Below are 14,298 nucleotides of genomic sequence, written 5' to 3'. Positions count from 1 at the left end.
TCATAGATATCTGAAGGGAAGTCCAGATGCTTAATTTGGAAGAGTGTCAATTCTTTTATATGAATTGAAGTAAACAAAGTGTTGTAATTATTACAGATACTAATGCCAAACAAATACAACATAATTCAATTTATTGTATGGCAAACACTCAGTGTATTTATTTTGTAAATTAAAACATTTTAACCAAACAAATGAAATATACCTTTAAGATGTATGCTCTTTTGAAACAGAACAGCTGGTTTTTACTTAAACAAATAGCTGGATAGCATGGTAAGCCAAATTCAGTCAACCCAGGTTTTTTGTTTTTTTTGTTCACTACATGGAATATACAGATTTAATTTTATTCCTTCTATGGTAACAATAGATTTGTTTCTAGACCCAGTCATGGCATTTCCTTTTATATTAAAAAAATTGGACAGGATTTTTGATACACGACCTAATCTTACATGGATCCAAGCATCTAAAATCTGTTTTATTATTGTCCAACATAAAAATGAATTAAATTGGCACGGGACTGAGTATTCTGATACAATGCCACAGTTGTGAAATCACAGTTGGGAGATCCATTATGATTCAATTGTATTTGAATCTACTTTTACTTTTTCTTAGTTATAGAATCTGAATGGTGGATCTTTGAAGCAAATATATTAATTAACTTGCTCTTGTGAGACAAGAAGTTCTATTTTTATAGTGTTTCTTTAATGTAATCCTGCTGTTGCATACACATTGGCTTCATTTGCACGTTATGCTAAAGCAAAGATTTATCCATGATTTGTTGAATAAAGTATTGTTGTCTGGATTGTACTATGCATTAAATCCATATTATGGTTTAGCCATAATATATGAATCCAGCCATCAGTATTAAATTTATATGTTGCTCATCTTTTAATTGTTTAAACACTGTTTAAACTGTATTATATATATTTGGGGAATTAAAAACTTGGTGTGTACGTTTTGTCTCTACATATGGTACATGAGTGAAAGATTTAGTACTTGAAATTGACTTCAGTGTAAGCTCATTCTAATATTGACAGGAGATGTAATGAGCGGTGATAATATCTTTGAGGAATATGAAAGAGCCATAGCCAAGGCAAGGGTCAGATAATTGATTTGGCATTCTGGCATTGTAATCTTGTAATAAAAAGTATTTTTAATATTCATGACTTTGTTGTTCAAGTCCACTCAACCTCAAAGGACTGACAGTATGTTACCAAAATGTAATTTGAAGTCTAAGATGGTATCCAGTTGTCTGAACTACTGATTTGATTTTTATTTTTATTTATGAAGATAATTCTTCTAGATGACTTTACTACTAAGCTGCTGTCATCATGTGGTAAAATGACAGACCTACTTACAGAAGGGATAACTGGTAAGTATCTGCTAAGCAGAATTAATCATCTTGGCATAGTTTTTGCCAGTTAATACATTTGGAAAGTAAAAACTATTGATTTATTTTAAATAATTATAATAAGAATTACAAATAGAATAAAAGCTTATAAAAATACAAAAGAAAGGAAACAAGTATTAAAAAAAGAAAAAAAGGAAAAACAAAGGAAAAACAAAAAGAATGTCCCCCTTTATACCAACAAGTAAAACAATGTTAATAGCTTTAAATACAACATAAACTCTTTTCATCTCATAACTCATCTCTTAACAACAAAAAAGGGCCGCGGTGTGGCTCAGGCTGTAAGAAGCCTGTTATTAAAACACAGCTGCCTGCAATTACTGCAGGTTCTAGTCCCACCAGGTCCAAGGTTGACTCAGCCTTCCATCCTTTATAAGGTAGGTAAAATGAGGACCCAGATTGTTACGGGGGCAATAAGTTGACTTTGTATATATACAAATAGAATGAGACTATTGCCTTACACACTGTAAGCCTCCCTGAGTCTTCGGAGAAGGGCGGGATATAAATGTAAACAAAAAAAAAAGTCCAAAAATCTTGTCATTTTTTTTTATCAGCAAAAAACTAGTAAGAAAAACCAGATATAGCTAATTTGATATTTTAACTTTGATAGAATAACCCAACCTTTTATTCCTTCCCTGAGTTTTTAAGAATCTTAATTTTTAGCCCTCCAGTAAGTCTCAGAATTTATTTATTTTTGTTCATCTTTTTTAAAACTAAAAATCTTTGAAAATTTTAATAGGCTTCTTTGTTCGGGCAATAATTAAAGCTTGTCCTCTCGCTCTTTTTTTGTCTCTTCTCATAAAATTCTTCAAGATCTTCAAGTACTCTTTTGTAGATACAGTAAGAAAAAGGTATATCATTTTTCTAATTTAATAGTTGTACATTTCCCTTAAAGGAGTAAGACATTTGTTAGCTTTGTTTTGGTATTTGGTACATATTTCTCCATATACTTTTCATTGGTTTAAGTCCACCTTCAAATTAATTTCAAAATTAACTGCCGCGGTGGCGCAGTGGTTAGAGTGCAGTATTACAGGCTACTTCTGCTGATCACTGGCAGCCAGCAGTTTGGCAGATCGAATCTCATCAGGCTCAAAGTTGACTCAGCTTCCATCCTTCCAAGGTTGGTAAAATGAGGACCCAGATTGTTGTGGGCAATATGCTGACTCTATAAACTGCTTAGAGAGGGCTGTAAAGGACTATGAAGCAGTATATAAGTCTAAGTGCTATTGCAGTTGGTAACTGTTGTAGTTTGTTCTTCTGTAATTTCATTGGTACATGTGCTGTCTATCATATCAAGTAATTTTGCAGACCAGTATTCAAAAACATATATTAAGGATTTTTGTTCCATTTCTTAATTTCTTTGTAAACAATACAAATGTATTACTCTCATGTCAAACTTTCAAGGTTTTCCATTATCATGTTTTTTTCTTTAAAAACCACCAAGTAATCTCCATTTCCCACAGGAATGATTCTTCTAATAAATTCAAAACTATGATTCAAAATCCATATGGACCATTAACTTTTTGTTAACTTTTCAAAGTCCATATTCTAAATTTCCTTGCTGGTAATCAAAAAAGCTAGAGGTTTTAAAATCATATTGAAACCATAATTTTCCCAGAAGACAGCTCATCTGATGAACACAGTGAAACCTTGCCAATTTGAAATGCCTTAATCTTTTCAGTTTTGAATTAAAAAAAACTCCAAAAGTGAAGAAAGAAATGAAACTGAGTCGAGCTTTATGTCCTTCAAAGGGTGTGTTACAGTATAAGATTAATGGAATCCTCAACTCAGCCACTCAATTCATAAGCCAGCTGCAAAATAACAGTCCCTGCAGTCTATTCACCAGGAGTTATTGTCTGGAGTAACATGAACTACCTAGTGATTTATTTTTATTTTTATTTTTTTTGTTTACATTTATACCCCGCCCTTCTCCAAAGATTCAGGGCGGCTTACAGTGTATAAGGCAATAGTCTCATTCTATTTGTATATTTTTACAAAGTCAACTTATTGCCCCCCCAACAATCTGGGTCCTCATTTTACCTACCTTATAAAGGATGGAAGGCTGAGTCAACCTTGGGCCGGGCTCGAACCTGCAGTAATTGCAGGCTACTGTGTTATTAATAACAGGCTTTACCAGCGTGAGCTAAACCGGCCCCTAATTTTTCCTTCCTCCAGAGTGGTTTCACCAATCTGGATCCAGCATCCAGTTCCAATTCTCATTTTTTGAAAAAATCTAGCAACTTGTACCTTAGTTCATCTTGTATATTAGTCTATTACTGTGAAGGCGAATCTATGACATGCGTGCCACAGGTGGTATGTGAAGCCATATCTGTGGGCCCACGAGCAGTGCCCTAGCTCAGCTCCAGTGCGCAAGTGCATGCCAGCCAGCTGATTTTTGGGCCTTCCAGAAGGTGGGAAACGGGCTGTTTCCGGCCTCCTGAAGCCTGGGGAGGGCAAAAAATGTGCCTTCCTGTCCCACCAGAAGTCAGGAAATGGGCCATTTCTGGCCTCTAGGGGAGGAAGGCTGTTTTCACCCTCCCCAGGCTCCAAAAAAGGCTCTGGAGCCTGGGGACGGGGAAAAACAGGCCTCCCGGGCCCACCGGGCCATCGCATGCCAAAAGCTGGGTTTGCAGGGGGGGGCGGGCATATGAGTTGGGCACATTGATTATGGGTGTGGGCACATGCGTGTGCGCGCCCCCTGCACTCCCTCCACTTTTGGCACACGAGGCCAAAAAGGTTAGCCATCACCGGTCTATTACATAAGTTAGTATTTTAAATTTAGCATGCAAATGTACTTATGATAACTCTTATAATTAATATCTTATTTTACAGCCGTAGAGAATGTTTACAAAAACCGTGAGCCAGTCCCTCACCTGAAAGCCATTTATCTTATTACACCTACAACAAAGGTTAGTTTCCAGAAGAATAATTCTTCACGGTCCTTTTTTTTTTCTGTTTTAAGGTAAGCCAGAAAAAAAAATACAAGCAAGAAATTTGTGGGCAGTTAATTTAATTTTTTTTGTAATGCAAGGAGAGAGGGTGCTAAACATTGTTCTAGTCAAAGCATATCACAGAGCATGGTAGCCATTTCCAAGATCTATCACTTGACTCAAGCCCCATATACTTCCTGTGGAGAGGAATTCTCAGCAATAACTGGAGGATGGACAAGTTCAAAAAAGCATGCCTAATGTTGTTAGTGCTTTGCAATATAAGTCTTTTTCTCCTTACTTTATGTAGGGGTCATGTCATTACATTATGGTTACATATTTATGTACTTGTTGATTGTTGGCTTATGTTCCAGTTTAAGGTCTATTCAAGGCTAGTCCTTTCTTGACAATATGTTTAGATTCAGCGGTTGATAAACACAGGTTATTATAGGATGATATTTCTTTTTGCATCCCCTACATACAATATTTATTTGTTTGCCATAGAGTCATAGACCCTATATCTCTAACCTTGCAGCAGATATACAGTTTTATAATTCCCATCATGTGCTGATTATATAGAATAATGTAGAGGACCTGCAATTAAGGAGAAAACGGATAGAATTTAGGCTATTTTTTAAAAATATCTGTTGATGTTCTATTTGTGAAAGATATCTGATTTCAATCCCATACTAAATCCTACAGATAATGCTAGATTTAATTGTCCCTCGAGATGCGTTTCAGCTATGCCTTCAAAAACTCATCGTTGTCCCTGCTAATTGAAACCCCTGGGTGATAGTTCCTTAACACGTGGAGGATGAGTGATTTCATCCCTCGCCAATGTTAAAACATAATTCAATACATAGTATAATCCTCAGTTTACAAAAGTAATTAATCCAGGAATTATGGTTGTAAATCATCCTGGTTGTTAAGTCGTCATGTGACCAACTTGATTTTATGACTTTTTTTTTCCAAAGGTCATTAAATAAACCATCATGGTAGTTAAGCAAACACCATGGTCATTTAAGGGAACCATTTTCTGCAGTGAGCATTTTTTGCCTGAAGCTAGAAGTAAACACCAGTTTCTAGCAAAAAACAATGTGAATTGCGGTCACATAACTGTAGAATGCTTCAAACAGCTGTAAATTTTAAAGCTAAAGGTAAAGGTATCCCCTGTCCAATTGTTGTGACTCTAGGTCAGGGGTGTAAAATTCACATTATCACGTGACGTATCGTGACCTTTTTTCCCCTTTGCTAAAATGGGAGTGGGCATGGCCAGTGTGTGACATATCTGGGCTGCAGGTCGCAAGTTTGACACCCCCTACTCTAGCGGGTAATGCTCATCTCTGTTTCTTAGCCGAGGGAGTCAATTTTGTCCGAAGACATTTCCGTGGTCATGTGGCCAGCATGACTATAGGCTGGGGCGTACTGAACACTGTTAACCTTCTCACTGAAGTAATACTGTTTATTTACTCGTATTTGTATGCTTTCGAACTATTAGGTGGGCAGAATGCAGTTTACATACTTCTTTCTCTTTGTATGACATGTACTAGAGGAAAGTTCTACAAGCATTCTTTTCTCCATTTTTAATTAACTAGAGTTATTAACGGTATCCAAACTTAGTCCTATGGTTAATTTACATTGAGTTGTATTAACACAGGATTTTAAGCTACAGTGTTATCACTGCTTGTTTGTACAACTGCTAATTGTAAATGTAAATTCTAATTATCTTTCCCCCTTTCATGTATGCTGTTTTTCCATTTAAATGTTATATCATCCATTGCAAAACATTAAATGTATGCTGGTTTTTCCATACAAATAAACTATATAAATGAGTAATAAGTTTACAGGTGAGCTTATTTGTTTGCCAGAATTTTTGTGCTCCTTTTTTCCCCATCTTCATCCTGACCTTGAAACTCCTTGCATAAGGAATAATAACCTGAATATTCATATCAGACTTATTTTAACATTTTCTCTACTAGCTAACTAACTAGTAGAAAAGTTGGGTTAGAAGTACATAATTTATTAATTTTTTTTACGGATTTGTTCTAAGAAGCAAACAACTTTTTTCCATGATTCAGTCTGTAGATGGACTTATAAATGACTTTGCAAGTAAATCATCCAGCAAGTACAAAGCAGCCTATGTCTACTTCACTGACTGTAAGTATTTACAATTGAAAAAATAGCTGACCTTCAATTACGTCTGTTGGTGTAGATAAGACAAGGCCATTTTAATTTAAATTTAAAATTGGGTGAGGGTGATTAAAACAAGGAGCATTTAACTATTTGTAGACTGTCAAGGTGGTACTAGATTATTGGAGCTTCACATGACACTGAAAGAAATTATTTTATTTGGGAAATCTAAATGCTACTAGCATGAATCATAAGGGTTTGCATGTAAGCTTGGAACAATAGTTGTATGCAGAAGAATTTATTTTCATTTCCTGCACATACCTGCTGACTTGGTTAGCTCTTTTGATAGAATTCTCTAATAAAAAACCAGTATTGGCTACCTTCTGCTACAATTAGGATATGAAATTGTTTGACAAACCATAATATTCCAGTATGAAAATAATTGATTAAATATTTTAGTCTGTAATTTGGCCTATTTTTGTATTTAAAATACAGTTAGTCCTTCACTTAGGATCACAATAGTCACTGCAGTCATAAGTCGATCACACTATGTGACCGGACTTAAAAACTGTTTTTAAGATAATTAAGATTATTACCATAGCCATTAAGCACTTGACATGCCATAAGTCGAAATCCAGGTTATTGAAAGGTTTTTTTTGCAAGAAAATGGCCAAGAATGTCATAAAACATGATAATGTGACCACAGTACACTGTAACTGGTCAATGCTGGTTGCCAAGTACCCAAAATGCGATCATGTATTTTCAGTGGTGGTATGGTTGTCGTATCTTCAGTGATGGGTTGTAAATAACTTTTTTCAAGTCCATCATAAGTTCACTCATTAAGCAACTTTTTGTAAGTAAGAACTATCTGTAGTTTGCAACTATGTAGGGAATATTTTGCATAAACTCAAAGTAGCTATGGAAAATTGCAAGATATTTGCAAAAGATATTTCAGTATTTTTAACTGATAGGATGAGGCATTTTACTTGTTGCAGAAAAACTGAAAACATGTAATATATATATATTTATTTCCCATTTTAGTTTGTGATGACAAACTTTTCAATAAAATGAAGTCATCTTGTTCAAAAGCTATCAGAAGATGCAAAGAAATTAATATTAACTTCATCCCTAATGAATCTCAGGTAAAGTTAATACTCTAATTCTTCATTTTATTTTTAAATGTATCATCCATTGCAAAACATTAAATGTAGCTAATTAATTGCTTTGAAGTGAGAGTATATTTTTGCAAGACTACAAAATAATGTAAAATTATGAAAAATATATGAAGTTACTCAAATCACATCTGTAGATCTATTTTTTCATCAAACACATTTTTAGCATTATAAAAAAATCCTAAATATAATAAATGGTTTCCTTATGTTCCTTTTAGAACTTTTTTAAGATCACAGGGAGGAAGCATTGTATAGACAACATCTCTCTTCACTGGCCCTCTCCCAATTTTGGATTAACTAAAAAATAATGGATAATTAGGGATTGGTAAATGTATTTACATAGTGGTAGATGCAGTTATTTCACTGGGCTTATTTTCAAGGTCAGCTGTATTATATTGCGGCCTTAACATGCATTTTGTTTACCAGAAAACCTAACAGAGTTTTTATGTTTATGGTTTTTTTAAAACTAGAACTGCAAGAGTAGTTCTTATTTGTCATATGTATTCTTTAAATTTAATATTTGTCTATACTCATTCCAAGGAACTCGAGTATTATTTTATTATAGTTGCCCACCTATTTTGTTCTCACAACAATTTTTGAGTTACAAGAAAGTGATTGACCTACAATTAACTTATGAGAGATTTCCCTGTGAACGGAATTTTAGATCCTGATTTTAGTATATGTTTCAGTTGCTAAACACTAATCTCTTGATAGTGAGTAGTAATGCATTAGTGAAAATAGTATATTTTCTGAAAATATTTGGCATATGATTGAATAAGATAAAATATAGCTAAGTGTAAAGCAATGCTGATGATAACTGAAGAACATTTTTAAGAATCTCAGTTGTACTTGAGAGTACCAAAGATGTTTTGAATATAATAATCTATCAACCAGAATGCCTTATTTCAATGCACAGAGGCACTGAGGGTCTGGATTGGGAAAAACAAACTATGATTCAACCTTAAGAAGATTCAATTGTAGTGGACTTTGAGACTGCTAAAGGAGGGACATCTTGGACTCATACCATAGCTCCTGTTTTAGGAGCAGATGGCAAACATGGCTGGGAGAGTCCTGGCACAAATCCACCTTTTGCATCAGTTGCACTCATTCCTGAATGAGAAGGCTCAGCTCATGTTCATTCATGTTTTAGTAACTTCCTAATTGCATTACTGTAGTGATGCAGGGCTACTCAGATGCAACTCTACTCAGGGCTGCCCTTGAAAGGTATTCAGAAGCGCACCTATTCAAAATGTAGGCGTGCATGCAGTCTCGGGTGCATCAAGGCTCACCGATGAGATCTCACTGCTGAAGCGATGGCTCCCAGTATGCTTCTCAATTCAATCAAGGTGCCAGTTATCACTCTTAAGGTCCTGCACAGCATGGGCCAGGCTACTTGCCTATCTCCAGTGGTCTTAGCCTGTCATGCCAGATCTAAAAGATAGCCATGCTCTGGATCCTTCTGTGAAATAGTCTTCTAATGGACTCAGGAAATGTGCTTCCTTTGTCACAGTGCCTCTCTCCATGAAATCTATATGATCTTGATCCTATTGACCTTCCATAAGACCTGGCTTTTCCCCTCAGGTACCGTGTTTCCCCAAAAATAAGACCCTGTCTTATATTTTTTTTGAACCCTGAAATAAGCGCTTGGCCTTATTGCCATGTGCTCAAAAGCCCGATTGGGCTTATTATCAGGGGATGTCTTATTTTGAGGAAAACAGGGTATTAGTACCAGTATATTAGCAGAGGCTAAGATGTATGTTTTTGTATTGTGAGTCCTTTGCTTGGGACCATTTAAAAAAAATAGAGATTACATTAATTTATCTTTCTCTTGTACTTTTGACCTAGAATAGAATTTTTTATTGGCCAATTGTGATTGGACACACAAGGAATTTGTCTTGGTGGTTATGCTCTCAGTGTTTCTCCTAAACATTTGACCTATATTTCTCCTGTATATTTGACATATAGTTCTCCGATACTTTTGACACTGTATAGATCTAACAGACTGTAACAAAATTGTTTCTTGACTTAGGTATTTACTCTTGATGTCTCAAATGCCTTCTACCGTTGTTATAGTCCCAACATAGAGAAAACAAATGATAATGTAATGGAGCAAATTGCTGAACAAATTGTTACCTTATGTGCTACTCTAGAAGAAAATCCAGGGGTCAGATATAAAAAGTAAGTTTGGAAACACTGTTTTTATACCATTGCGGGTTTATTGAAGGTTATGTTAGCTTAATTGAAATGGAATTCCATTGCCTAAGCAATCTGTATATTAAGTATATTATTCTGGAATGTGAAAAGGGATCTTAAATTTGTTTATTCATTTGTTAAACTTCTATACCACTGCTATCAAAATCTACTGAATGTGCAGGGGATTGAGTTCTATTGTCAAGTTATGATGTAAGTTAAAAGATTTTTTTTTTTACTGTCAGGAAATTCAGGAGTAGTTGGGGCCAGGGAGAGTTTTATACCAAAAGCAAAATATTGGGTAGAATTCTTAATTCAGATTCCTAGGTTTCTGGTGGCATTGTATCACTTCTTAACATTTTTTGTTTTCCAAGTTGTGAGGTTTAGTTTAGAAAATGTGTCATCCTAGTCAAGTAGCTGATGAATAGTGCTTCTGTGCCTAATTCCATCGTTCCAACTCATCTGATTAACAGCAAATAGCTACAGTTAAATAGCAGAGCAGTTGACATTTACTGGTAGTTCTTAATTTGTGACATTCATTCAGCGACTATTCAAAATTATGAATGAATAAAGGGAGTTATGACCCTAGCCTAAAGTTACAGCCACTGCAGCATCTCCATGGTCACGTGATAAAAATTCAGGCACTTAATAGTGTGCCTGCTTGTATGACTGCAAGGGTGTTGCAACTCCTGCATGCTTATTTCTGTCTCATCTAGGCCATCCTGCACAGTGGTACTCAGCAATAGCAGCATTTGTCCCTGCTGCCCAGCTGACTTTCACTGCCTCAATCTGTTCTTCAACCTGGGGGCCCTTTCTCTCTGTAAGTGGGAGTTCCTTTCCCTCTGCAAGTGGGCTTCCTTTTCCCTTTGCAACCCAGCTTTTCTTACTTTTTGCAAATAGGCGTCCCTTTTTTCTGCAAGCCATTAGAAACCTTCTGGTCTTCCCCAGTTCTTGCAAAAATGGAATGGATGGCTTGGAGAACAACAGGAGCCTTGTTCTTGTATTGCTTTAAAAGCTTCATTCTGCATATTGCATGTGCCCCATTTCTTCTGCACATTATGAGGGCTTACATATAAAATGAGATGCCTCCTAGCAGAAAGTACGTAAACCTTCTTGCAGAGAGAAAGGAGTCGGCTTGGAGAAAAGCTCAAGGCCGTGAAGGTCAGCTGAGCAATCGGGGCAGTTGGAATTGCTGCCACTTGTGCTACTATATAAAGTGGCCAGTAGAGATGGGGGGAAATGCTCCTTACTTGGGAGTTTTCCACTTGACAACCCAGGAGATAACTTGCAAATGACAATTAGGCGTGCCCAGTGTGCAGTTATTGAACAAGGCATCCATCAGGTGCCGCACCATAATGATTTACGATCATAATTCCAGGCTCAATTGTGTTCATAAGTCAAGAGTTACCTGTATGCACTGTAGATTTCCCTAACTGTCAAATCTTCAGTGCATAAATATGTAGTTTTTTTGAATTTCTGTAGGACAAATTATTCTAACTACTGAGTGAATGCTCTTTTAGAGGTCCATTAATGACCTAATAATGTTAAAGAGAAATACTTGCATTTTTTTTCTTTTCAGTAAACCTTTGGATAATGCCAGCAAGCTTGCTCAGCTAGTTGAAAAAAAGCTTGAAAACTATTATAAAATTGATGAGCGAGGTCAAGTAAAGGTAAGGTGAAAGCTCAGTTTTCTCTGAAACAATAATAAATAGCTTCTTTCTCTCAATCATTTGGAAGTATAGCTGGGCAAGAAAAGTGCTACGGTATTACTACAGCAGCTTTTATTGAATGGTTTTGAAATATACTCTTAGGCGTTTTTGCTCTTCTATCAGTGGAATGTGAAATTTACTTATGGTTAAGAAGCTGCAAAAAGAAAAAAAAGAAAGAAAAACAAGCAAAAACAACCAGCGGGGAAAAACATAATTGCACTGTTAAGACCATGTAACTTCTGCATATAATTGCAGTTTCAATAAAAAACTGACTTGGGGATAGCACCATTCTTTCACTGAAATAATGTACAAGTGTTCTTCATAGAGAATGGAATGGAGAATCCAATCCTGTTCTCTCTCAATATTATTTTCATTAGTGCATTGTGGGTGGTAAAGGAACATTTTGGTTTTTCTGTCTGATGCTTCTTAACATTAGTTTCTATTGCTTTCATTTCTAGACTCTGCTTTCTCTTTGCTTGGGACAGCTATGTAGGAAAGAGACTTAACAGTTTTAGAGAAAATTGTACATTAAATTTTAATGAGCTTTCTGTTCTTTTTTTTTTCTGTATTGCCAAAAAGGTATTTCAGGGTTTCTTTGTTTTTTTGTTTTAGGGCAAAACTAATTCCCAGCTGTTAATAATTGATCGTGGCTTTGACTCTGTCTCTACTGTGCTTCATGAGCTCACTTTTCAGGCAATGGCTTATGATCTGCTACCAATTGAAAATGATACATATAAGCAAGTATAATTATTTTGATCTTTATATGCTAATCACAGATTTGTAGCTTCAAACTGCAGTAGCTTAAAGTTGCATAAGTAAATTTACAATTTTATATTCAGACTTTTTGTCTATCAATAGTTCAGTAGTTTACTTTATTGTCATTGCACGTCGTACAATGAAATTAAATGCCATCTTCAGTGTACATAAGAAAACTATAAAAGTAAAACAAAAACACACATCCTTCACATTCTATACAATTGAATTGAAAACCCCTGATAGTGCATTAATATTACACTATATGGGAAAATTCCATATAGTTACTGGTCTGGGATAGAAGCTGTTTTTCAGCCTATTTGTCCTTGTTTTTATTGTCCTGTACAGTCTACCAGATGGTAATAGTTCAAAAAAAGGATGCCCAGGATGAGATGGATCTTTAAGAATGTTTTGAACTTTCTTAAGGCAGCGGGAGCTATAAAGCTCTTCCAAGGAGGGGAAGGGGCAACCAATGATCCTCTGGGCAATGATGTTAACCCTCTGGAGCGCTGTCCTATCTGTCACTGTGCAATTGGCAAACCATACACAGGTTCAGTAAGTTAAAATACTCTATGGTGCAGCGGTAGAAGGTTACCAGCAGTTTTTCATTCAGTTGTTGTTTCCTGAGAATTCTTTATTGTCTGAATAATATCCCAAGAAGTAAAATGCTTTGTGGTACAATCTGGCTTTATTTCTTTCACAAAGAGGGGCTGGGGAGATTCTGGCATGCTACCGAGTTTCCCCAAAAATAAGATAGGGTCTTATTTTCTTTTGACCCCTGGAATATGGCCTTGGTCTTATTATGGGGGGGTGTATGGCAGAGAGAGGCTCCCTCTGTACGCCATCAAGCCTTGTCCCTCCTGTGGGGGGAGAACACAAGCGGCCTGAAGGTGTCAAGCCATGCAAACTCCTGTTCCCTGCCCCGCTTGGGCACCTCCCAGGCCTCACCACGTCGATGTGGGAAAAGCCGGTGAGCACCCAGTTGCAAGCTGCTGGAAACGGAGAAGGCGCCAGTCAGGCCAGCCACTTGCTGCCAAGTGTTGTGTCTGCTCCCCCCAAGCTGGCCCTGCTGCCAGAAAGTAACTTGGAGCCGGGCCTGCTGCCAGAAAGTGACTTGGACAGTGAGGGGGAAGGGCCGTCAGGACTTATCTCGGGAGCACCAGCTCCAGGAGCCAGAAACGGGCCAGGTGGAAGAGATAACGAGGCCTCCGTCCCCTGACTCTCCCTCCCCCCAGGCCACGCCTCCAGACCCAGCTGACGGCAATCAGGCTTGGTTGAATCCTAGATTTCGTAGGCAGGAGAGGAGGGAACAACAGAAGCAAGGGTGGGGCAGGCCTAGGAAGTGCTGAGTCATGGAGCCACACCCCACAGGATATAAAAGGCAGCGAGAGCTGCTGTGTCTCTTTGTAGCAGGCAAATCCACTGATTGAGCTGACATTTGTTCCTGGGTGACTCACCAGCGTCGTGGAAGATAATGGAGGCTCTTGGCAGACGCTGGCTATTCTGCTGCCAGAGCTGATCGTGCCGGCTAATTAAGCCATCACTTGGACGGAGGCGAGGGAGGACAGAACACTAAGTCTTCCAGCAGCCAGGGCAGAGAGGCGGCGAAGGGTGAAGGGAGCCTCAGCCCCACATGGGGAAACTGCGCCGCCGCGATCCGAGCACTTCCAAAACCTGGCTGGAAGTCGAGAAGAGGCCGGTCGGGATAGCCACCTGCTGTCGAGTCTTCCGGGAGCTGGGGCAGCCACATGGAGTTGGAACCATAGAGCGGGAAGCGCACTCACAGAATCTTCCCATATGGGGCTACAGCTCCCTTCGCCCTTCGCCGCCTCTCTGCCCTGTTTGCTGGAAGACTCTCTGCCCTGGCTGCCAGAAGACTTGGCAGTAGGCAGCTGGTCCGACCGACATCTTCTCTGTTTCCAGCGGCTTCCAGCCGGGATTTGGAAGCCATCCTCACTGCTGGGTGGGCACCACATGGCAGGAAATGCTGGGCGGCTGCTCTCTTCTGAGCG

At 37.8% G+C, this 14,298-nt stretch overlaps 1 protein-coding gene across 2 annotated transcripts in view; it reads left to right on the top strand.

Annotated features, from left to right (window-relative positions):
- STXBP3 (syntaxin binding protein 3) overlaps window positions 1-14,298 on the top strand; it is a 34,728-nt gene that overhangs the window by 6,999 nt on the left and 13,431 nt on the right. For both annotated transcript variants that reach the window (XM_058176558.1, XM_058176559.1), the window contains exons 3-9: window positions 1,288-1,369; window positions 4,238-4,314; window positions 6,411-6,489; window positions 7,504-7,604; window positions 9,664-9,812; window positions 11,404-11,494; window positions 12,146-12,270. In XM_058176558.1, coding sequence (XP_058032541.1) covers window positions 1,288-1,369; window positions 4,238-4,314; window positions 6,411-6,489; window positions 7,504-7,604; window positions 9,664-9,812; window positions 11,404-11,494; window positions 12,146-12,270 — 704 coding nt within the window. The remainder of the gene's footprint in view (window positions 1-1,287; window positions 1,370-4,237; window positions 4,315-6,410; window positions 6,490-7,503; window positions 7,605-9,663; window positions 9,813-11,403; window positions 11,495-12,145; window positions 12,271-14,298) is intronic.

This window comes from Ahaetulla prasina, chromosome 3, assembly GCF_028640845.1.
Source record: "Ahaetulla prasina isolate Xishuangbanna chromosome 3, ASM2864084v1, whole genome shotgun sequence".
NCBI lineage: Eukaryota > Metazoa > Chordata > Lepidosauria > Squamata > Colubridae > Ahaetulla > Ahaetulla prasina.
This window is presented reverse-complemented; position numbering and strand designations above follow the sequence as displayed.